General features: G+C 40.0%; 1 protein-coding gene across 7 annotated transcripts in view; it reads left to right on the forward strand.

The window, feature by feature from the left end:
• Nucleotides 1-23618, forward strand: part of EXOC6 (exocyst complex component 6) — a 93454-nt gene that overhangs the window by 7732 nt on the left and 62104 nt on the right. For 6 of the 7 annotated variants that reach the window (XM_063163492.1, XM_063163488.1, XM_063163489.1 and 3 more), the window contains exons 2-5: nt 20748-20919; nt 22208-22255; nt 22369-22459; nt 23364-23409. In XM_063163492.1, the coding sequence (XP_063019562.1) occupies nt 20788-20919; nt 22208-22255; nt 22369-22459; nt 23364-23409 (317 nt within the window). In that variant the 5' untranslated portion in view covers nt 20748-20787. Of the gene's footprint in view, nt 1-2101; nt 2204-20747; nt 20920-22207; nt 22256-22368; nt 22460-23363; nt 23410-23618 lie in introns of those variants that run through there. The other variant, XM_063163490.1, reaches the window with a different exon arrangement.

Here is a 23618-nt window from a genome sequence, read left to right on the forward strand (position 1 = left end):
ATTGTTCCTTCTATAGCTGTTCTTTCAGTCAGCAAAATATATTAGAAACTTTGTTTTCCTGACCCTGAAGCCTACAAGAAAGTTGAGTTTAATTTCAATGTGATTGGCCCTCAGTGAAAAAGTACAAGCCAAGGTCACCTACTCTGCTCTTTCTTTTCACCTGGACAAAGCGATCTGATTCTGATGGCTGGCTGCAGATTTGTGAAAAAGAAAGTGCTCTTAAAAATGAAAACAAGGGGCTGCAGATTTGTGAAAAAGAAAGTGCTCTTAAAAATGAAAATGTTCTCTTTTGTGTAGCAACGTTTTTAAAGTCAACAGCTACATTTTAAAAAATAATTTACTGCTTCTCATTCTTAAAGTTTTAATAAATGCAATTTTGTTTTAATCACCAAAGACAGAACTACTTAAGGTTTTACTGTTGATATTTCTAAATGTCTGAAGATTTAATTATTTTTGTTTTGTTTGTAGCTTATGGAAACTGTTAATTAGTAAAAGTGCAACTGAAAAAATTCCCCTGCATATTTGTCCTTAAAAAAAGTAATTATATATAAGATTGTAATGTAATTTGTCTAGGTATATTGTCAGTATTTGTAGAAGAGTTTTAAAAATAGCCTGCCTGGCACTGTAGGCGTCAGGTTGCAGTAACCATCAGGCTAAAAAAAGAAAATTAAATTTACCCCGAAAAATGTGTCAATCTAGAACTTCAGTATTTTGGTGATGTGAAAAAAAAAATAATGTGGGAAAATTGTTACTGCATTTGAGTGATTTCTTGAAGGAAATACTACAAGTGGTAGGATTTTTCCTTTTTTTTTATTATGCAATTTGTAAGCACTTGTCTACATTCAGAATAGTCCTTGTTGATTTAGTAGGTGAATGAACAATCTGAATCAACACTGAATATGATAAAGGCACAGGCACAGACAAGACGTGCATCGTCTCTGGTGCCATTTATTAACTCGTGTACAGGTGTAGTTGCACCAGGGCAGGACAGATGATAAGCTTGATAATAGTAACTGGAAGGATGCCAAATGCAATTGTAGACCTTGATGCATTCACATTTGTCAAATGCTGTCAGTTCCTTACTGGAAAAAGTAGCTACACATCACCCTGAAGTTTTACCTATCTGGCCTATTGCTTTACACAAACTTCCCACTTGTGTGCAGATAACTTTGCCCAGAAAGCAGGTGCATCCTGTCTCCTGAGCATGCAAAACCCAAGGATTAGTTAATCCCCGGCCACAGGCCACAAAGTGTAAAATTTACATAGAAAATAGGTTATTCCTCCTTCGTTGACACATGAAGCTTTGCTGTACAAAGCACTAGGAAACATTATGCTAGTTTCTAGTGAAATACAGCAGCCACTGCACATAGAGGTGCACTTTTTTGGTTTGTCTTGGTTTTGTTCTATTTTACCCCGACCCCCAAGTTTCTATCGTGTAAAGAATGGAAGGAATGACGACTGACATAACCTGAATGCAGAAACCCGGCAGAGCCTCCGCCTCAGGGGTCGGTGCTTCCCTCCCTGCCGGGACGGGCACGGTCAGCGTGTGCGGGAGCGGTGGAATCAAAACAAACAAAATAATAATAATAAAAATAAAACAAGACCACACCATGAACTAGCCACAAGACCAAACCAGAACTAGCTCAGTGGAAAAGGTCCTGTTGAACCCTGTAAGCCTTTAAGGCGTCTGTGCAGCGCGGCGGGCAGCCGGTCGGTCTGGGAGAGGGGCCGCACTTTGCGCGTCCCTCGTTTGTCACAGTGCCTCGAGCGGGTCGCACGGGCAGGTGCCGGGCAGATGCAGCTGCCCGCGGTCTCTGCCGGACACCAGCGCCCGGAGATGCCATGGGAACGGAGGGGCTTTGCCGGGCTCCCCGACTTAGCCCTGCCCCTAACAGGGGCAGCGCAGCCCTGCCGAACTGGTGCGAGCCCGAAGGGCGCGGCCTGGCGCGACCCGCGCCCCCTCACCTGCCGCAGCCCCTCCCTCCTCCCCGCCGCCCCGCGCCCGGCGCGCACCGGCGAACCCTCCCCGGCGGCTCGCGCCGGCCCCCGCCCGGCTCCGCGGCCGCTCCTCCCTCGGCGCCTCCCGCAGCGGCGCGGCCGCCGGGTCCCTCCCATCCAAGATGGCGGAGAGTCTCCCCGAGCATGATCGGATCCTGCAGGAGATCGAGAGCACCGACACGGCCTGCGTGGGACCCACCCTGAGGTGCGGGGCGCGGGGGCCGTGGCGCCGCCGGCGGGTGAAGCTCCCACGCCCTGCCCGCCCGCCGGCCTGGGAGCCGCGGCGCGGCCCGGCCGCGCTTTCTGACAGCTGCTCCCCAGGGACGGCCCGGGGCCGCCCGCAGCGCCGCAGGTGGGAGCGGCCACGGTGGGTGCGGAGGGGACGCGCGGCCCCCGCTGCCGCTCCGTGGGGGCCCGGCCGCCGCCCCCCGTCCCGGGCGCTGCGGGGCGGAGGGAAGGGGCCGGTGCGGCGCGGGCAGGGAGCGGGGCTGTCAAGCCGTGCCGCCGCTCTGACAGGGAAAGGCGACCGAGCGGAGACGGCGGCCGTGGCCCGGCACCGGGCTGGCCGCTCCCTGGCATTGTCTGCCGGGGAAGCGCCGGGCACGGCCCCGGCGGGGCTGGAGTGCGGCCTCGGGACGGGGCGGCCCTGGGCCCGGCGCGGGTGGCCGGGCTTGGGGCGCCCGCCGTAAGCCAGTGCCGGGCTCTGCCGCCCGCACTTGGGCACGGGCAGCTCCCTGGGTGTGCCGGTACCGCCGGGTCTGTGCTGAGAACGGGGCCGGAACCGTATCGTGGGTGGGTGTTGCAGTGCTCCGATATCAACCTCTCATGATGCGGTCTGAAACCCACTACCCTGGTCTGTTTACTTGGAAATGTGACAGTGTTTAGAGAATGTCTGGTGTGCCATGACTGCAATGGTTTGGTTTTCTGTCTTTTTCCTCCAATTCTACATGCTGCTAAATGGCTTAGCCTGCATTTTGAAAAAAAGGTTTTGCATAACCTTTCCTGTTAGAGGTGAATGTGGAGGTACCTTTCAGTTAGAGCTGGGGAGATAAGGGCAGGGCCTGTGGAGAATGAATTGGGTTGTAGAGGAAACAGGGGAAAGGGGATCTTCATCGTGGAGCTTTGCTGGTGCTTCCCCGATTAAAGATGTCTGAAATAAGTGAAAAAAACATAAGCACTAGCCAGACGGTGGAGAGAGAACTGTGAATGATATCTCCTTGAAAAGATACAGTGAGCCTGTGTGCAGAAAACTGGAAAAGGCAGTTTGTGTGGCAGCGTGCTGCAAAGCAGTGAGCATGGTGCTGCTGGCTTTTCCTGCAGTGGGAATGGTGCCTGCTGCAGAGTGTGGACAGGGCTGGGAAAGGATGAACGTGGGCTACATGGGTGGGAATGCGGTCCTGAGAAATGATGGAAGAGAAGTTCCTGTTACATGATGCCAAGTGGGTCATTTTGCCCATCATAGCAGCTGATTTTGAGGTTAGCTACTTGTGTCTACAGTGGATCCTCCACAGCTGGGAGGTGGCAGTCTGGGCATTTGTGTGAGGCTGGGGCTGATCAATCCTCTGAGAGCCCCCATGGGGAATGTGGTGGGCTCCTCTGGACATCGCATGGGGACTGCTTGCTGGCTCAGTCTGGTCTTGGAGGTCAGCTTGGAGCAAACTGCACTCTGACCTTCTCTCATGTTCCTTAAGCACAGCTGCTGTTGGGAATTCAGTGTGGAGATGCTGAAGCTGAGCATCGCAAGGAGCCTCACCTGTGGGAGTCTGTGGGCTTAGGCTGATGGAAAGTAGCTGGGATGCTTTCAGAATTAAGTTGTCCCTGGAGGCAGTTTCACCATGTTAATCACTTAACAAGCCCAGGCAGGTTGAAGCTGATGCCTGCAAAAAACCACAACAAAATATTAAATATAATTGCACTTTTATCACTGTCTTCAGTATAGAGCTTATATCAGAGTAACCTGTAGAAAGAACAGAGTGTTGGGCTACACAGCAGAAGAAGGCATCCACAGGTGTGGATGGGGAAGGGACCATATGAATCTCTTATCCATATTAAGCATTTAAAATGTGCTGATGTCTTTATAAATTCTAAACCTTAATTTCTTATTTTTTGCATGTTTCTATTCTATCACCGATTTTCCAGTAAGGGAATTTTACATTGCTGACTTTCAGGATTTTTAGGGAAAAAGTGGATGTTGGTCTGATTTAACCGTAGTGTTCAATTACAAATAAAAAAATTTAGGTGAAAGAGTGGTTACACCTGGCTGAGTGTTTTGAAAGAAGTCCAGCAAACACCACAGAAGTATGCTTCTACTCCCTAAGAGCAGCAGTATTTAAGATCAAATCTTGAGCTGTCTGCTCAGCTGTATGTTACAATTTGTGAATTGCTGTGTGAAACTGAAAAGTCTGAAATCCCACATCAAATTACAAGATCTATTTCAATGAAAGAAGCATGAATGTAAAATGGAGCATTATTTTCTGCATGAGATCTAGGTTTTTACTCGTTAAACAATGTGAATCAAAGAAATGAGTTGAGTAATTCTACGTGCAGTTGCATAAGGCTACAACATGAAGTGATCCATTGATTTCCAGTCACAGAAGCTATTGAAGCCAGTTGTCTCATGTAATGACTGAGATTACATTAATTTCGTTATGTGAAATGGAATATTTTTGTTATCTTTGGGTTATAGTGCTGGGAGAATATTTATAGCATTGCCACATCAAATAAAATACCAACATACCTACTTAAATAGCAGAAAAAAGCGGGGGCTTGAGGTGAGTGGTTTGGATAAGGAGCATGAGGTAATATTAAATGCTGAAGAATGTAGAATATGCAAGATCTGACTTATCCTTAATTGTTAATATCAAGATATTAATGTCTTCATAATGCATCCATGCTTCACAAAGGAAGTGTACATTTTTCTTGTGGGCTGTATGTAGGTTCCATGGAAACACATTTTTGCTCCTATTTTTCTTCAATGTTTTGCTTGCTGTTTGGGTATAGCTGCTCCTGCCAGGGTGCTGTTTCCTGCCCTGCTACAAGAGTGGCAGCACTTGTTTTTATGATACAAAAAATAATAACTTTTATAGATCTATAATGTTTTTGTGTATAATTTACTGGTAAGGAATAACATACAGACTGATTCTGCAGGTGATTTTCTACTGCCGAGATCTACCCATAAAGAGGAATGTGAAATGCAGGTCCTGTATAGGAGGAATCAGCATACAGCTAGTGCAGTTGGGATTATTTACTGTTTAGGAAAGTTAGCTCCTAAAGACTGCTCTGCATCTCAAGAGAGGAAGAGATTGTATTGGATTAAATTAATTTTCTTTTTACATTTTAACTGGATGGATTTATTGATTTAAATTTGCTGCTATTTTACTTGCATCTCTAAATTCAGTGACACATGCTGAATCATTATAAATGAGACCTAAGCCAACATGCCTTTCATTAAATAGGCAGACTGTGTCTATAGCAAGCCAGGATTATTTTTTTTTCATCAGACTCTGTGAAGCTTTTATCAGCATCTTTTTGGCTTTAATGGCTAACAAAATGAGATTAATGACAAAACTTGTTAAAGGCTCATCACTCTCACCTTTTTATAGAACATGTTAATATAATGTAATTCATGTTGCATACATACTTTTGAGTTTCTCTCAGGGACAACTATCTCATTTCTAATCTTTAGAAAGGAAATGGAAAAAGACAAAAAGAAAGAAAAGCAGTTCCCATAATCCTCTCAACAACAACAGAAAAGTCAGAAACTTAATAACAAAAAACTTAAGGCCCTCACTGAACTCTGGGTTTTAACACTTCTTGAATAGTCAGCTGGACAGGCTGTGGTAGCTAGTAAGACAGATTCTCTTCAGAAGAAAATGATTGACCTTATTTGATGGTTAGTTTATGGTTGGTTGAAAAAGGTCAAAGTGGAACTCGACAGAGTAGAAGTTGTTCTGCCAGGGCCCTGTGTGCTATAGATATGAGTTTCTTTGAGTCTGTAGTAGTGTGTAGTATTTTAAAGCTTTTTTTTTTTTTTTAAATAGATGAATTAACTCTTAAACTCTAGCTTGGCAAAATATTTCATAAGCATATGGTAGACTTTCTCTAAACACTTCATCTTGTGAGCTTTGCGTCACTGAGTCTGCGGTGTTCTGTGGTTCCCATACACAGCCTGTCAGGGGAGTACCTCCATGCCCACAATACATTGACTGAACAAAAATACAAAAGTAAAATTAAATATAAAAAGCTGTGGGGAATTTGATAATGGAAATTCTGTTGCTAAGGTGAAGTTGATAAGGAGGTGCTGTGTCTGTTGATGTATTTGTCTATAAGCAGAATGTACTCTGTAGCTTTAACTGACAATCACAGCTTGGAAAGTGCTCCTCAAAAGTCAGTGTAAAATTGCTTTTAATTCAATTCTCTCTTCCTGAAATCTGTCATCACAAAGCCGTTGCCTGGTAGATGTTAGAGTGTCTTGTAGGCTGCTCTAAGTTGTGCTGCCCATGAAACATCTTTGAAGAGTTCTTAGAGAGCCTCCTGTGAAGACATTTCTCTGTCCTGTTGTCTCTGGCTGAACAAATGACAGCCACAAGCACCGTTCAGATGATGCATTTCTGCCTGATGCTGCAGTATGCTGCAGTCACCTTCCCCTGGTCTAGGACTGCATTGCACTGGTAAAAGCAGCACTGAGCTGAGACTGCAAAGCAGAATCATTTCTGTATAGTGCTGCATTTTTATTGTTCAGATTAAGCAGAGTTTGGAGGTTGGATATCATAAATGAGTTTGGCTGAAGTGTTAAATTGATAGCTGTTCATTCTGGGCTTCTGTCCTTGTGTTGCAGAAAAGCCAAAAGTGAAAGCTACACTTTAGTAAGGCATCATTAGAAAAAGAAGCAGTTTTGTCCTTTACTGATCAAGGTCCTGAGAAAATTCAGAGTTAGAGATATGGAATGAGAGTTTAATTCTGCTGCTTTTACTGGGTTGTGGTACACTTTGAAACTGCAGGTGCTTTGCCCAGACTGGGGTCTGTAGTTTGTATTTTGGAGATATTCTTGTATTCATTGAGGGGGCCTGTCCAAAGCAAAATGAACGAAGTGCCTAAATGTTATGTAACTTCTGTTTTACTGAAAGTGCACATTGCAGTTACCAGCAGGCATGATTTAGGTATGTGATTCTGTGTCTTCAGCACCACAGTTAGTAAGTGGTAGCATAGCAGTATGAATGAAATCTGAAAATGTGGGAAGATTTTACAGCATTACACAATTGCAGTCAGGGAAGTACTTTTTCTGCCTATGGTCTGTTGGGATTTATGATGTGGTTATCCAATAACAAAATGTGGTTGCCTTCATTTTTCTCCTGTGGTCTTACTTGTCTGGTAGGATTGTCTAAAGTAATTTTTCAGTGTTTTCAATATTTTGGTTTTGGAGCATGAGCCAGCAAATAGCGTTTTTGTCTATAGCTTAGTCTTGTTTTAAATATAGAGCAGACATAAGAATACTCTGTGATCATCAGCCAGTGCTTTAGATGAGAATTTTAATGGTTTGATCATATATTTTGATTTCAAATGGTATGGTAATCTTTTACAGAATTGTAAGCTATTGGTTTGAAAATCAATAGACCCTGTCTTTATTAATGGTCTGTCTTCAAGCCCTTCTTAATTTTCAAGTTAATGCCTTTTATTCCTGAGTTCCCTTTCAGACAGAAGTTACAAAGTAGCCCCAAAGAACTGGAAAATCCTTGTGTGATAGCTGTGGTCTCTTTTGGATCAGGACTGTACTTTCATGTATATTGTTGTGGTTTAACCCCAGCCAGCAGCCGAGCCCATCTAGCTGCTCATTCACTCCCCCACCTGCAGTATGGGGGAGAGAATCAGAAGGATAGAAGCTGGAAAACCTGTGGGCTGGGGTAAAAGCAGTTTACTAGGAGAAGCAAAGGCTGCACACACAAGCAAAGTAAGGACTGAACTCACTGCATCCCATGGAGAGGCAGGTGTTCAGTCATGTCCATGACCGCAGGGCCCCATCACAAGTAGTGGTTATTCTGGAACACAGAATCACAGAATGAACTAGGTTGGAAAAGACCTTTGAGATCATTGAGTCCAACCTATGACCTAACACCTCCTCATTAACTAAACCATGGCACTAAGTGCCACATCCAGTCTCTTTTTTTAAACACATCCAGGGACAATGACTCCTCCACCTCTCTGGACAGACGATTCCAGTGCCCAGTCACTCTTTCAGTGATGAATTCTTTCCTGATCTCTAACCTAAACTTCCCCTGGTGCAGCGTAAGGCTGTGTCCTCTGGTTCTGTCAGTTGCTGCCTGGAGAAAGAGACCAACCCCACCTAATTACAACCACTTTTCAGGGAGTTGTAGAGAGTGATAAAGTCTCCCCTGAGTCTCCTTTTCTCCAGGCTGAACACCCCCAGCTCCCTCAGTGGTTTCTCTCAGGGTTTGTGTTCCCAGCCCCTCTCCAGCCTCGTTCCCTCCTCTGGATGCACTCGAGCGTCTCAATGTCCTTCCCAAACTGAGGGGACAGAGCTGGACACAGCACTCAGGGTGTGGCCTCAGCAGTGCCAAGCACAGGGTAAGGGTGATCTTCCTGCTCCTGCTGGCCACACTGCTCCTGATACTGGCCAGGATGCCTTTGGTCTTCTCGGCTGCCAGAGCACACTCTGGCTCATGTTCACTTGGCTGTCGACCCCCAGGTCCCTCTCTGCTTGAGCACTGTCCAGCTGCTCTGTCCCTGCCTGTAGCACTGCAGGAGTTATTGTGGCAAAATGTCATCACTCCAAATGTCTCCTCCCTTCCTCCTTGTTCCCCCACTGTATGTACTGAGCACGATGCCATCTGCTCTGGAGCAGCCCTTTGGTCAGCTGGGGTCACCTGCCCTGGCTGTGTCTCCCCCCGGCCTCCTGGCCAGTGTGGCAGCACAAAAAGGCCTTGGCTCTGTCTGAGCCCTGCTCAGCAATCACAACAACATGTCTGTGTTATCAGCCCTGTGTGCAGCACAAATCCAAAACACAGCCCCATACCAGCCACTGTGAAAAAAATTAACTCTACCCCAGCCCAAACTAGCACATGTATTTATCTATCAGTTTATTTTTATTATAATAGCTAATTTCTACTTTGTAAGTGGATTGTTATGGAGTAAGGAGAATGACCTGCTTGCTGTGAACCAGTGTATCCTAAAAAAATAGAGGATTGCTTGTAGTGTCAGTTGCAGATTTTGTCACTTGGTGTAGGATTTGATGGTATTCCAAGTACTTAAATTGAAAGACAACAGTCCCATAAAGCAACTGTCTATGTGATGTATATTGCTATGAAGGAGCAATTTTTTTATTGCCTAGTCCATTATATAGAGTCAAAAGGGCATTTGAAGAGTCTGTGCTGTAGACTGATTAATCTGTCATACAGCAGCAGAACTGCAGTTCTGATTTTTCTGTAGCCTGGTCAAATTTGCCATTGGTAGCAAAAGTGTTTTATAAGGAATCACTTGCATTGCTGCAAGTTTCAACATATTACTTTTCAGGTTTTTATAAAGCCTGAAACTGTTTGCAGTCATGTCTGCGCTGCAATTTTTTTTTGTTTTGAAAAAATCTTTAGGTTCAATGCTGATTAAGTTTGTCATGAAATATGTGTCTGCAAATCAGGTTATCTTGATCTTTTAGCTGTTCACACATCAGCTTCTGACTCAGTTCTTGCAGTGTTTTCCAAATGGGCAACTGCCAAGTGAAGCTTTACCCAAGGCAGTAACCTGTGTGAATTGTTCTGAAACAGCTCTCTCCAATTTCACAGGCATTACCAAAGAGCTTGTCCCAGTGTTTAGGAAACAAATTTCAAAATACATGAAAGCTTTTAAAAAAGAGGAATCATCTGATACATCATCATCAGAATAGTGTACTTAATAGATGTTTTATGTAGTTTGTGTCATTGTTTCATTAAAATTCAGCCTTCTCTTCATATGAACAGCTTATGCTTGTGCACTCTTACCTCAGTTAAATTCAGAAAAGCCAGTTCTTATTCCTGTCATCTCTTCATTGACTTGTTTGTCAAGCTGATTTTATTCAATGTCTGGTGACCCAGATTTTGGACCTGCCATGTGCATAGGAAGTACATAATTTTACATCCTTCACAAATGCCAGTCACGTGTGTGCTTACTTCCTTGTGAATCTTTTTGGAAAGCCAACAGCATAGCCTGTGCTCCAGCTTTCTTTGTGTGTGTCTGAACCATTGATATCTACCTGAGGAACTGTAACATAATTCAGTTAAATATAAGTCTGGTTTTGACTGTTAAGTGCTGGTGTATTTGCAGGTTTTGTCATGTTGCATTTATGTATTATACTACTAAAATAAGCTCATTCAAATTGAAGAGGATTAATATGTCTTGAATAATGCTTTTAAGATAGTGCCAGAAAAGGATTTGCAAATAGGAAACAATTTTTATGGGTTGTAGTAAACTATTAAGTACTAACTCATTCAGAAATACAGTCCTAGCTTTGCATCAGCATCAGGTAGTCACATGAGATTTTATCTTTCTGAAGGGCTTGCTGTGGCTAGTTGTGAAATCCAGCTGTGGCTGGTCTTTCTGGCTATTTTCTGGTGATGTTTGAAATGCCCAGACCCAATCCCTGTCACCACAGAGCTTGGTATAACAATAACAGTTCAATTTGAGGTTCAGCTTGATGAAGTACTTTCAACAATGCAGCTTTTCCTCATCTTGTACATGTCTAGTACAGAACTATCTGTACTCCTGAAAAACTGGGTCCTTCCTGTGCAGGAAGGAGTTAATGATCTCTCCTCGAGCCTGGCTGAGGCCCTTCCCGTATGTCAACCTTTGCCAGTAATAGCAAACTAGTAGGGAACTTAATCACTGACAGAGGTATTAAGAAGGAAGGAAACAGATTTTAGAGTGCATCAGCCTTGATGGAAAGACGTGGGATTGGACAGAGAGGACCTAAAAGACACTGGGGATTTTTTTAAAAATTTATTTATATAGCATGAGAAAAGTGTTCAGTTCTAATACTGTGAATGGGATTTTCACTGTGTCTCAGGGAAAGTATTTTGCTTGCAAAATTGCAGTGAGTGTAACTTGCAATTCTCCTGGGAATCAGAGTAATACAAAATTAATAAAGCATATACTGTCATATATGTACCTGGGGGATGCTTTTGAGACATTTCAGCTTCAAAAGGAAATGTTTAACCTATTGAGTTTTGGGACTTTCACAGTTTGCACACTTCCTTAGGCATAGAGTGGCTTTGAAGGATTTTTAATTTTGTTCATAGAAGCAATGTTTTCTTACAAGTTTTGTTTTCAGTTAATTTCAATATAAAACACAGGGCATACTGTTTTATACTTTATATTTGTTCTGGTATGTTTCATAAACTTAGGAAGCTGCAGAGAAATGAACAGATTTTCTTTGTTCATCAAGCAGGTAAAGAATTGGAGTTAGTCAGTTGCATCAACACTCTTAATGGCTTCCTAACTGAGAGAAACACTGAGTTTCAGTTCAGCTTCTGAATTGAAAACAGACTTTTTTTAGAAGTCATGTTTTACTTTCTTCAGTGGTCCTTGGAGATATGCAAAAAATATACAGCACAGGCTGTTGTTTTACATGAATTAAATACATGATGATTTTTTTATATATAGGCTATGTGAGCTCATAAAGTTTAAAAAAGTGAATAATATAAAATCTTTGTAAAATACATGTTTTGGTTATATGTTTGCAGAGGAGTGTGGTGCAGGATAGGATTGTCTGGTTTGATCTGTATATAATAGAATACATTCTTAATCCAATTGGTTTTGTAGCTTTTTAATTACTGGGTGTTTTATTTTATCTGGAACTTCTTAAATTTCTGAAATAATGTATTTACATCTGTATAGTGTCGATATTCAAAGCCTATTGAAATAAGTAACCTACACATTTCTGACATTAAATATTCTGTTCTATTTCATATGTCTTGGGAACAGACATATGAGATTGTTGAAATATGAAATTAATTTTCTTTAAAAAAATGGATGTGTATTTATCTTGAAGATTACGTCTCAAATGCTCTAGATAAAGTTGACAGATTACCTAGAGGTTGTAATAGAGGCCTAATTATTTCTTGTACATGTGTAATAGAAATCTCATTAAATTTTTTAAAAGAACTTGGAAGCTCACAATTTGGTTTACAGATTAATCCGTTGCTCCTAAAAGATAATTTATGTAACAAAAGTCTCTGGAAGTATTAAAGGAAGATAAAAATATTGCTATACAGACTTCACTTTCCTACTTTATATTCTATGAAATAGCATAGGTTCCAGGGTTCCAGCTACATCCCCTGGTATCCATGTAGGTGTGTGAAGCAGATGGCCAAACTTGGCACTTCATTGAGTGGCGCTGCCAGCACCAAAGCGAGCAAAGCTGCCGTTTCCTTTGCTGCCTTTTTATCTACTATTACAACACAAAATTAGGAAAAACAGTGGTAGCACAGCACTTGTTTTTCAGTTTCTTACTTCATACATCAGTAAGTCGCACAAAGGCTCAGCAGGAAGAGGCATCTCCTTGGTCAGCAGTGTAAAAACAGGAAGGAGGAAGTCTATTGCAAATGTGGGTGTGCTGATTATCAGTTGGTGCTTGGCTGCAGAGGATGTCCATTAACAGCATCAGCGTGATCCATTGCTTATCCAGCACGAACAGTGAATGCTCCAGCGCTGCTACTACAGAATAAGGACCCTGCTTATAGGAAGTAATGTTAACTAACAAACTGTACTGGCCCTTTCCTGCTCATAGAAACAGGATACTATTAGTGAGAACAATTGACAGAAATTGCACATCCAGGAAAACCAGGCAAGCAAAGCATAACAGCTGAACTAAGATTAATAAAATCTTTTCTCTGAATAGGCCATAGCTGAGTTCTGTGTTGTTCTGGCATGTAATGTGAGCTTTTAAATAGAGTGGTGAGATGTAATTATGAGTAAGAATGGCAGAACTGGAGCATAGGTAGCATCTGGCACTGAAAGGCTGCTTAGGTTTTAAGAAATGTGCTTATTACCATAACTGCAATTGAATTACAGGAAACACCTGGACATTATTTTATAAAGCTTCTTAGGGTGTATGCAACCACCTATATGAAATTACTCCATGGAAAAATCCCTACAAAGTTTGCAGCTTGTGTAAACAGAAAATATCTTTGTATATTGTAGGACAAAGGAAGTTTCTGCAGTGTTTCCTGTGAAATTGCAGCTCAAATGGAGTGTGTGATACAGTATCATGGTTAGGGATGCCATGGTTATAGTCACAGCGTGACAGGGCTGTTTTAAGGGCAGAATCTTAATTTTCAATGTTAGTGTTTTCTGCTTGCACTGATCCCACTGAACTCATAATGCATATTTGAATTGTAAATATTACTTTGTTTTTGAATTTTATTTAGTATAGCTTAGTGTTGTTTAATTTTGAGATTTTATTTCAATGAAAAGAGAAATAGGGAGAACATCTAGGGGATTACTTCTTGCAGTGTGTCTATGGGAACTAGTTGGGAGCATCTCTAGCATCAGGACAAAGTTGGCTTTGGTAGCAAGATATGAATTCTAAAATCATGATTATCCATAAGCACAGTTTCTTCATTTGAGAGTTGGTACATTTGTGTGTGCGTTTTGTTGAAAGTATTACTTTGAAAAATTGAATAAAAAGTGCATGTTTGGGCAGATTTTTTTTTTTTTTGTGCCTCATTTAATTGATCAAAGTAATTATAATTTTTTCCCCTCATGGTGCTTCATTTGAAGCTCTACAAATGAATCTTTTTCTCTTGCTTCTGTTGAAGGTCAGAAGTTGCATGGTCAGACTTACATTCCATGTCAAACTCATACAGCTGTTGTACAGATATGTGTAATTCCTGTCATTGTCACAGCATTCATGGAGCTGTAACTGATTGACACTTACTGAGTGGTTATCAGTATCCTGAAAGGAATGTGTACATACAGTTTTTAATTGCTTCATGTCTTGTGCAATCAGGAAATGAAAGACTTTGTGGCAATATAGGCAGGGGTGGGGAAACCTGCAATTCATCCTAGAAATGGGACAGAACAGGATGGTTTGGGGGAGGTGTGAAAATGGTGAAAGGTGGCAAGTCATTAATAAAAAGTTTCTTTGTCCTGTAAAAAGATTGCTGTTTTTTTTTTTCTTTTTTTTCTAACATGTTTTTTTTGACTATTTTAAAATACATGATCTGTTTTAAAAGTCTGTGCTGCTGCTAGAACTTATTATAAATGATTACTAGAAGAATTGTTCTCTCAAAAAAGTTTACAGTAATGTTTCATAAGCTCACGTTTGTCTTTCCTGAATATGGATTGCAATTAAAAGTTGAACCATTGCCCATTTAAAAGAACACACAAAATAATCCCAGAACCTTTAAGAAATAGTAATTTGTAAAAAACTCCAGTGGCATTTATTAAATATTACTTTATCATTATCTAGTAGACTGTTCTAGTAATGATTTTTAAGTGAGAGAGTTATCACCAACCAGGAATTCATATTATCTTCTGAATTACTATTTTCTTATGAAAGTATGGAGATTTTATTTTTAATAAAATAAACTCTTCAAGTTCATTTTCTTTGGCCTAAAGCCTGGGTTCCTGAGTAGTTCTTCTCTCCTTTGAAAAGTTACAGCTATCGCTATAGATATGAGAAAAAGTTAATTTAGTTCCCATTCTGATTATTCTTGAAATCTATTTTTTATGCTAAAACAAGAAGACTACAGTAGAAGTTTTACTTAGGTCTGGTTATTGTAATTTTCTGGTCTTGAGGCCATAGATGTGGAGCTAGACTGGAGATGAGGAGGGGAAAAAGCAAATTTGGGGTATTTGCTGAACTTCCAAAAATTATTTTGGGCTCCTCTTCTTTTACAGTTAATAGTCTATATGCACTTCCATTGTCTGCCCTTCCAGTAGTCCACTCAATGTATTAAATTAATTCTGGAGCTTATACAATTTTTTTTTTTTTGCTTCTAACTTTTTATTTCCCTCCTCATTGCTGAAATTCTCATCCTCTTTTACTCCTGCCTACACTCAGACATTTAAGGGCATCTATCCTGATTGCATGCACAGAAATACTTGTGTGAAATTATAGCAGAAATATGATTTTGAAGGGAGCCTGTAACCATTTGTGAAGATGGTTTATGATGATCACTTAGAGTGATAATATGTATGTATGGAGTTTTCATTATGGAATAGATGATTTCAGGATAATTTATTTTGAATATTTTTTTAAAGGTTGTATGGAATTCTTGGCATGTTAAGTTTTAGTTCTCTGGAGATTTTTTGATTACTTAACTGTTGGTATTTTTGTGCATGGGATGGTGCCCTCTGGTGCTTCAGTATATTTTTGCATGTAAACACAAAAGTCATCAATAAGACCTATTAAATACATGTTTTTCATATTGTGTTTCAGTTTTGAAAGTAAAAGTTTTAGGAAAGTTTATTACAGTATAAAGTAAACTTATTTTATTGTTTTCAATTGGAAAATGGTTGCATATCTGCAAATCCTCCTTCATAATTTCTTGAGACCGGAATTCAAATCTGTTTGCTTGTTGCTCTCCCTTCAGTCTGCTTGGTAAGAAAGATCAAGGTAAAAATATCCCCATTGCAATAAAATGTATCCGGTGAACTCAGACATTTTCTCCTTTAGGTCACTCTCTGACTGCTCCTAGTTTATTTTTTTGCCTTTTTCAAGTGCTTTCTACACTCTCTTCTTTTTACCTAGACTGGCATTAATATGACTCATCCAATTGTTGGAATGAGTTAAAAAAAAAACCCCAAAAAAGTCTCAGTTTATATACAGATTTCTGGGAATATAAACAGATATCTGCACATTACCAGGAAAGTTGCTCGGCTCTGCTTCTGTTCTTCATGGGTTCCCTGCTTGCCATGTTGCTGAGGAGAGAAACCAATACCAAAATGATTTGCTGTAGTGGTGGTTGAGTAGTCACTCAAGTTAAAGCTCTCTCATTCCAGATTGAAAATAGATGATGTTATGTTGGTTTGGTTTTTTTGGGTGCCAAAATCAAATAGAAACTTCTGTCTCCAGCATTAGTGATTTTCTCCTTTTTTTTAAATCCAGTCTGAAGACTCATACCAAGAAAAAAACTTTCCTGTCAGAGTTTCATGATATGAATCAACCACTAGTAGTCTATAGTTGTGCAGATCAGAGGTTGAAAGCAGTTTTAATAAAAACTAATAATGTCTTTCAGCTTGACATGGTTCAAATTTGTGCTGTATTTCAGACCATCAGCGTCCACTTCAGGGGCCCATAAAGCTGAAGAGGATCCTTGGGGCTCTTCATTCAGAGGTGTATAAATGTAAACAAAACCTGAAAGAACTGTGTATTACACATGTAAAAATTGCTTTGGTATCCTAGGAATGACACTTGCTACTGCTGGATGTGAAACAATTTACAGTGAGAGAGTGATTTTTAGGGTAGACATAATTGCATGTAATTGTCATCTCCTGAAGAAATGGAGCTGGAAGGGTTACTGCTTCCTCGCTTGCTTTCCAGCAGAAGTCTGTGTGTTGTAAATTCAGTTAATTTTGTCTTGTAATTTTAAAGAATTATCTCTAGGATGCTTTTAGAATTTCATGTCTCTCCAAGGTATTGCAGTATTGGTGATTTGTCTGCTTGATAATTTAGCTCTCAAAAGTGGAGAATTTTTATCAGCATCTCTAGCAGTGTCATAATCTGTTGAAATGTACACTTTCAGATAATTATTAAGAGGTAGAAATAACTTTATTTAGATAGCTGTAGGTAATCTTTGAAATAAGTGTATGTATGGAAAATGAGTTTCAGTATCAGAAATGAACTATGACGTGTGGTGTTCCCTAAAAGGTAAGTCAGGTGTGTATTGTCTCAGTTGTGTTTGCAGGTTTGAGAAAAAGCCTAATTTCTGTCTGTGGCCAAAGATGACCTGGCTCTCCAGTGTACACTCAGATTTTCAAGAAGGCTGGTGTTTTAGGCCAGACATTATTCTGAAGCCTCTGAAACTGCATGTGTGAGGTATCCTCAGAGGACAGTGTCCTCAGGGAGTCAATAAACCTGTTTATTCATCTTCTTCTCACCTAGATGAGAAAGTTGTGATACGAAGTGTTTGTTTTTTTAAAAATACACTGACGATTTATTTCTGTAAAGGCAAGCAGTTCTGTCTCATGTGCTGACGAGCGTTGATTTGTTGTTCCCACAAGATGGAGCTGTTTACGTACGTAATTAACATGGAATTTATACTACTAGTGCATTTTAGGGAGGTCTGACAAAGTACTGGTTTAAATCACAGGTCACAATTTTATTAGTATCCTTACAGAAAAGGGTACAATGTACAAGACAAAATAGTAACTATTGTTTTAAGAAGGTAGGGTAATCTTGTGATTAAGGTGTTTGGAGATACACAGTATTACTTTCTTCCCCCTTATTTTGAACATTTATTCCCTGTATTATTTTCAATTAAATATTATGTTACTACCCCTGAGATTAAAAACCAGTACTTTACTATAATTAAATTTAAGTATAAGCAGCCTTAATATCGAGGAAAACATAATCGGCACATATATTTATAACAGTGGAAACTCTGTTGCCTGTGCTACATTGTATGTAGTTCAGAACTTCCGGCTGTGTTTTCTGGAATTTTTTGATAACATTTTAAAGAGAAATCTTCTGATTGCAAAGGATTTCCTTTTGTCAGTATTGTAAGAATATGTCTGAAAGTCTTGGCACAGATGTGAAATAGATAGAAAGTTATCAAGGCAGCAATTGGATACCCCCAAATCATCAGGCAATAGTTAAGTCCAAAACCACACACACAGTGCATTGCTACCATCAAAGAAAGTTTGGTGGTTCCTCTTGTACCATCTTTTTGTAGTCTCATTCTCATTTTAATTATATTTTCTTTACTGAGTTTTACTGCTGCTTTCATTTATGCTTACATGACACAATTTACAGTTTGGGCACATAGTGATAGATAGAAGTCCCCTGTCTTTGTGATAATGATGCTCCTTTCTCACTTTTCTTTGAGAACACTGGAAGGAGACCTAAATTTGGAGGCTTCTTCCACCCTTAAACAAAAGGCTAAAGAAGCAGTAATAATTTGAACTTTTTTTTCTTTGAAGTTTTTTTTTTTTGTTTTGGTTTGTTTTGTTTTTTTCTTTAGCATACAGTGCAGTGTAGGTAGTGAGTCCAGCCCAATTTGAGGAAGCTAATGCTTGCCAGATATCTGTGAACACACTTTGATTATCTGGTCCTCCTAATCTTTTTTTCTTCTCCAAGAGCTCTGAAGACAGTTGGATGCCCCTCTGTGTCCACCCTGCAGCTTCCAGCATCTCTGACCCTTTTCTTAATGGAACAGCACTCACATGGCTGTAATGGGTATTTTGGAGTGCTGGCACATCAGTCATTGAACCTTTTTCTAATCCCTTCCCCATTTCTGTCCAGGTGACAGTGCTATGGCCCACATTCTTGTCCCTGTGCATTCTCATGCAGAACATCAGGCTGCCTAAGGAAGCCTCACTCAGTGCCCACTGTGTCTTGTACCTTTATTTCCTCCCAGGCCAGGATGCTGCTTCTCCCTCCAGCCAGCACTGAGTTCTGCATGTGGGTGTTTCCCCTGGTGATGCAGGTCACTTCTGACCATGCACCAGAGCCCTTTAAAGCTCATCCTGGGCAGCCTTGAGGGAGCCCTTTCAGGCAGTCTGGCAGGAGCCTCAGGAGGAGACACTTCTGGGCACACATTTGCTCCTTCCAGGTGTCATTTCAAACTGTGGTGGTAGAAACAGTGAAGGATAAACTTGATGGGTGAACAATCTTATTTTTCCTCTGGTGCACTTTGGAGGAAAGAGCCTGCTTTCAGTACCATAGCCTTATTTTCCCATCATAAGGGGGTATTACTGGAAACTTTTATTTGGTAGATTTTTCCCCTGAATAAGTATCTATAAGAAGCAGAGTGTAAGGAATTGACTTTCTTCCCTAGCCATGTAGGACAGCATATTGCCTTTCTTCTGTCACTTGGGTTCAGTTGCTTCTCTGAATATATTGTACAAGGTCAAAAGGAACTCAGGAAGTATAAAGAATTTTATAACAAGAGTCTTTTCAGTCTCTTCTGCAACTTTTCTTCTTTGAAAGGTCATGTTCCTGTCAGACATTCAGCTGTAGGTTTGTTGTGCTGGTAATGAACTCAGATCTCAGCAAAGTCCAGATGTCTGGTTAGAAAAGAGAATTTTGAAGAATATGGGAAACCACACTTCTCCAAGAAGATTAGGAGGGAAGTAGTTTCTTACTACTTAAGGGTTTTAGAGGCTTTGACTCATGGTTGCCTGGGTCTTCTCCTTCTGCAAGTAACATTGAAACGCTTGGAATTTCAGCTTCCTTCCCTTTCCCTTTCCCTTTCCCTTTCCCTTTCCCTTTCCCTTTCCCTTTCCCTTTCCCTTTCCCTTTCCCTTTCCCTTTCCCTTTCCCTTTCCCTTTCCCTTTCCCTTTCCCTTTCCCTTTCCCTTTCCCTTTCCCTTTCCCTTTCCCTTTCCCTTTCCCTTTCCCTTTCCCTTTCCCTTTCCCTTTTCCATTCCATTCCATTCCATTCCATTTTTGAACTTTTATTTTTTCTTAATCAGCTTCTCCTTGTAAATATCTAGAGAAAACTTTATAATTGTGAAAGGAAATAAGGGGCTAAAAAAGCAATTTAAAGATTTTTAGTAACTTTTTTTAACGCTTGTAGTTTGCCATACAAATGTGTTTGTATATGTGTGATTAAATCATTCTCTTATTTCTGTTCTCATTCTATGTGAAAAGCTACTTCAGAACTACCAATCTTTGCTGTTGTTGCTGTGTCAAAGTATTAATCAGTTTTTGGAACTGTCTATACCTAGCCTTTGTTGGGAGACTCCATACCTTTGATTTTGGTACAGTTCTATATAAAGCCTCTTTTCTTTCTTACTCTGCCAAAGTCTAAAGCCTTAAATTTCCCTCTGCCTCCTTTGCCCCTTCTCATGCTTGTGCATTTTTCCGTGCAGATTTCTGTTTCTGATGCTGCTTAACAAACTGCACCAGTAATTTCTCCCAAGTCATGTTTCCTGCTGGAGTTCTAAGCGAATTATTTGAGAATTAGTAAAGTAAGCCAGAAGACCTGATTGTAGCCCTTGCAGCAGTTAGGTGCTGTGGAGGAGGCAGCCTTAGGTGTGTGCATGTCGTGGTTTTGCCCTGGGAGCTGCTGGGCAGGGATGGAGCCTTGGGGGTTGCCTTTTCCCGCGTGCTGCTCCGGTCATTCCGGCTGCGGGCCCCCGAGCCTGATTGAGTTGGATAACTCTGCTGTTGGGAATACCAGGAAAGCAAATTTGTATGTTTGCACTTCTTTATATTTAGCAAAGAGTGGAATTTGATGGAAAAGTGATCCATGCTATTTGAGGTGGTTGGAGAAACTGATTCTTTTGTACCCATATTTGAGCATTAGGGCATAAATAACAGACCAGTGAGGCTCAGGTCAACCATGATGTAACTGGTTAAGCACCTGGATTAATGCCATAAGGGCTGGGTTTTGTGCCATCAGTTCTCAGTTTTGTGCCATCTTTTCTTCAATGCTGATTTTGATGGAGTGGATCCACCAAACGATGCCACCAACATCAAGTTTGCTTGCTTTTATTTTCTTGTTAAGACAGATAGGTTTCAATAAAGATGGTTGCATACATGCTATTTTCAACTGGTGAAAAAAGTAAACTTTTATTTTCTTATTTGTATTTAATAGGTCTGTATATGATGACCAACCAAATGCACATCAGAAGTTTATGGAAAAGCTTGATGCCTGCATACGTAACCATGACAGGGAGATAGAGAAGATGTGCAATTTTCACCATCAGGGCTTTGTGGATGCTATTACAGAACTTCTTAAAGTTAGGGCTGATGCAGAAAAGCTAAAGGTAAGGAACAAGTTTTTCAGAGTTTCATATATCACTGTCGTTGAATCTAAAAGAAGGAACTGGACTCTTCTGCTGAAGATTAATTTAGTGTTTATCACATGCACTCTGATGTTCACAGTAAATTTTTACAAGTGAATTCATCAGGATTTGTGATTAGAACCATGTTGCCTGATACAGTAATTTATATTTACAAAGCTGAATATTTTATTAGATCTCATTTTGATTTTTTAAATGTATGTTGTCAGAAAATGCTACCAAATTATTTTGCCTTTTTATAAAGCCTTTCTCAGAAGATAAAGGACAGCAAATGATAAACACAGTATTTCTTAAAAAGGTCTTTTCTTAATCATGTTTTTATATGTCAGACCTTAGAAGAATCGAAAGTCCTTATTAGAAAACTAAAAATGCCACAATTATGCGTGGAAAAAACCACTGTTCTTTACTTTATAATGAGCAGCAGAGTAGGTGATGTTAGTAGTTTTCATGAGATATGAGAACCAAGATTTCCTCACAGATCAGAATGCAGAATAGTGAATTATGAGATCCGTCCCTTTTAGCTCTCCTTACACTTTTGAGAGCAAAATATGCCCACCAGACAGAATGAGCATAGTTCATCAGAGGTTATGATTAGAAGACCATTATATAAAGGATATTCAGATAACAAGAGACCAAATACAGCATCAATGAGGTCATTGAGCATCTTTGTTCAGAAATTAATGAGATTTTTAATAAACTAGAATGTGCTTCCTTATTATGATGACCTAATGAGTCACTTACTATGTGGGAAAATCTGAGGTTGAGCTTTGCCTGCACCTGCAACATTAAAATGTTGCTGTGGTTTGGAGATTTCCACGTTTGATGTTAATCAACCACCCAGTGTTTGCATTCAGCAAAGTATGAATGTTTAATTACCATAAAATGCAATCACCATTTCTTACAGACAATGAATGGCCCATAGAGCTCATTGAGGTTATCAAAAAGGGACCAGTGGTCAATTGGGTCAATGATTTGAATTGTTTGACAGACCTACAGAAACAAGGAAAGTTCAAAAATCCCAAGTAAATTTGAGAAGTTTGCCACAGAATCTGTTAGAAAGAACTGTCATAAGTAATTGAATTTAACAAAAGCCCTTTGCGATCAAAAGTTCAAGTTCAAGCTGTAGAGTTAATTTGAATTTGCATTTCTTTGTTCTAAGTTTCTCAGGAAGCATGATCTGATTACAAGGGTGAGCAGTCACATCAGGGCAATATATGCATATTTGTCTAACAAAGGTGAAATTATTTTTAAGGTCCAAGTTACTGATACCAACCGAAGGCTTCAGGATGCTGGGAAAGAGGTGAGAAAATGATGCTTCCTATATGGACATTTTGAATATTTGTAGCAAAATAAGTTTATTTGCATAATTTAAGTGTGATTTTCTTTCCTTTTTTTAAATAAAAAACCTTTAAGGTGATAGCCCAAACAGAGGAAATCATACGATGCAGAGTTCAACAGCGGAATATTACAACAGTTGTGGAAAAACTACAGTTGTGTCTTCCAGGTGAGTGACCTACAGTGAAATATGATGGCAAATTAAATAAAGTCTCAATAGCCAAAAGGAAAAGTCTTCTATTTTTTCTAAGTTCTGGTCCTGTAACATCCAGCTTAATGAAAAAATGAATAGGTTTTTTAAAAGATGTCAACATGAAGGTTCCATATCTTTTGCAATATTTGACACAGAGCAATTGCAACAATGTCATAAGCAGTGAGAAGTTTAAATGGTGCAAACCACGTAGCCAGGTACAGCTTTGGATGAGTAATATTTTTAATATGGTAAAAAAATAATTTGTTGCTTGAGAGGGTGGGTTTTAGTGCTTGAGGAGTGGGGAAAATACTAATGATGTTCTTTCAACATTGTTCTTTTAGCTCTGTGTCACTGCAGGTGTTTTGAAATAAGCAAAAAGGCTCTAAATGTTTTTTCAGGGAAGTAATATTGTAGGATTGCACACAGCTCCATGAGGGTTTTATCTTGTTTGTCATATTGGTGTAAAGTGCATTTGAAAATTTTTCTTTATAAAGTCTTGTTGACGTGTTCTGAGTACAGTAGGTGGTACTGTTGCCTTTTTATGGAGACAGACCATGGACTGGTAATGCAGATCAGGTTGTGGCATGTAGTAAGTGAATGAATATGCTTGATATGTATAGTTTTGTCTGGTTTTGGTTAACCTTAATTCTTTTTAATTTAAAAGCTGTTAAGGGTTCAGTTATTGTTTTCATACTTTCAGCTGCATTCTAGAAAATTTTTTGCTAGGTTTATCACGTTTATGCTACAGTAGGAATTAAATAAGGTAAATATAGCACATCCTTTTCTATTTCTAATTTTGCCCTTTACAGTACATATTTTCCTCTTTTATTAACTAAAGCCACAATATGACTCACAAGTTAATCTGCTTGCTTTTATGCAGTGCTGGAAATGTACAGCAAACTAAAAGAACAGATGAGTGTAAAAAGGTGAGTAAACTTATTTCTATGAGAAAAAAAGTAACATTTGTGTGTAAATTGACAGAATAGCAAACCCTTATGTAGACAAGTAAGTGTTCTTAGTCTGTAGCTTGGTATATGTGTAGTCTTTGTTTCCTAACACTGATCTGTGTTTTAAGAACATTTGAAAATGCATTAAAGAACTTCTAGGACCTTACTGATTGCCATGAGAAATAGTG

The sequence above is a fragment of the Melospiza melodia genome, chromosome 9, assembly GCF_035770615.1.
Source record: "Melospiza melodia melodia isolate bMelMel2 chromosome 9, bMelMel2.pri, whole genome shotgun sequence".
In the NCBI taxonomy this organism is placed as follows: domain Eukaryota; kingdom Metazoa; phylum Chordata; class Aves; order Passeriformes; family Passerellidae; genus Melospiza; species Melospiza melodia.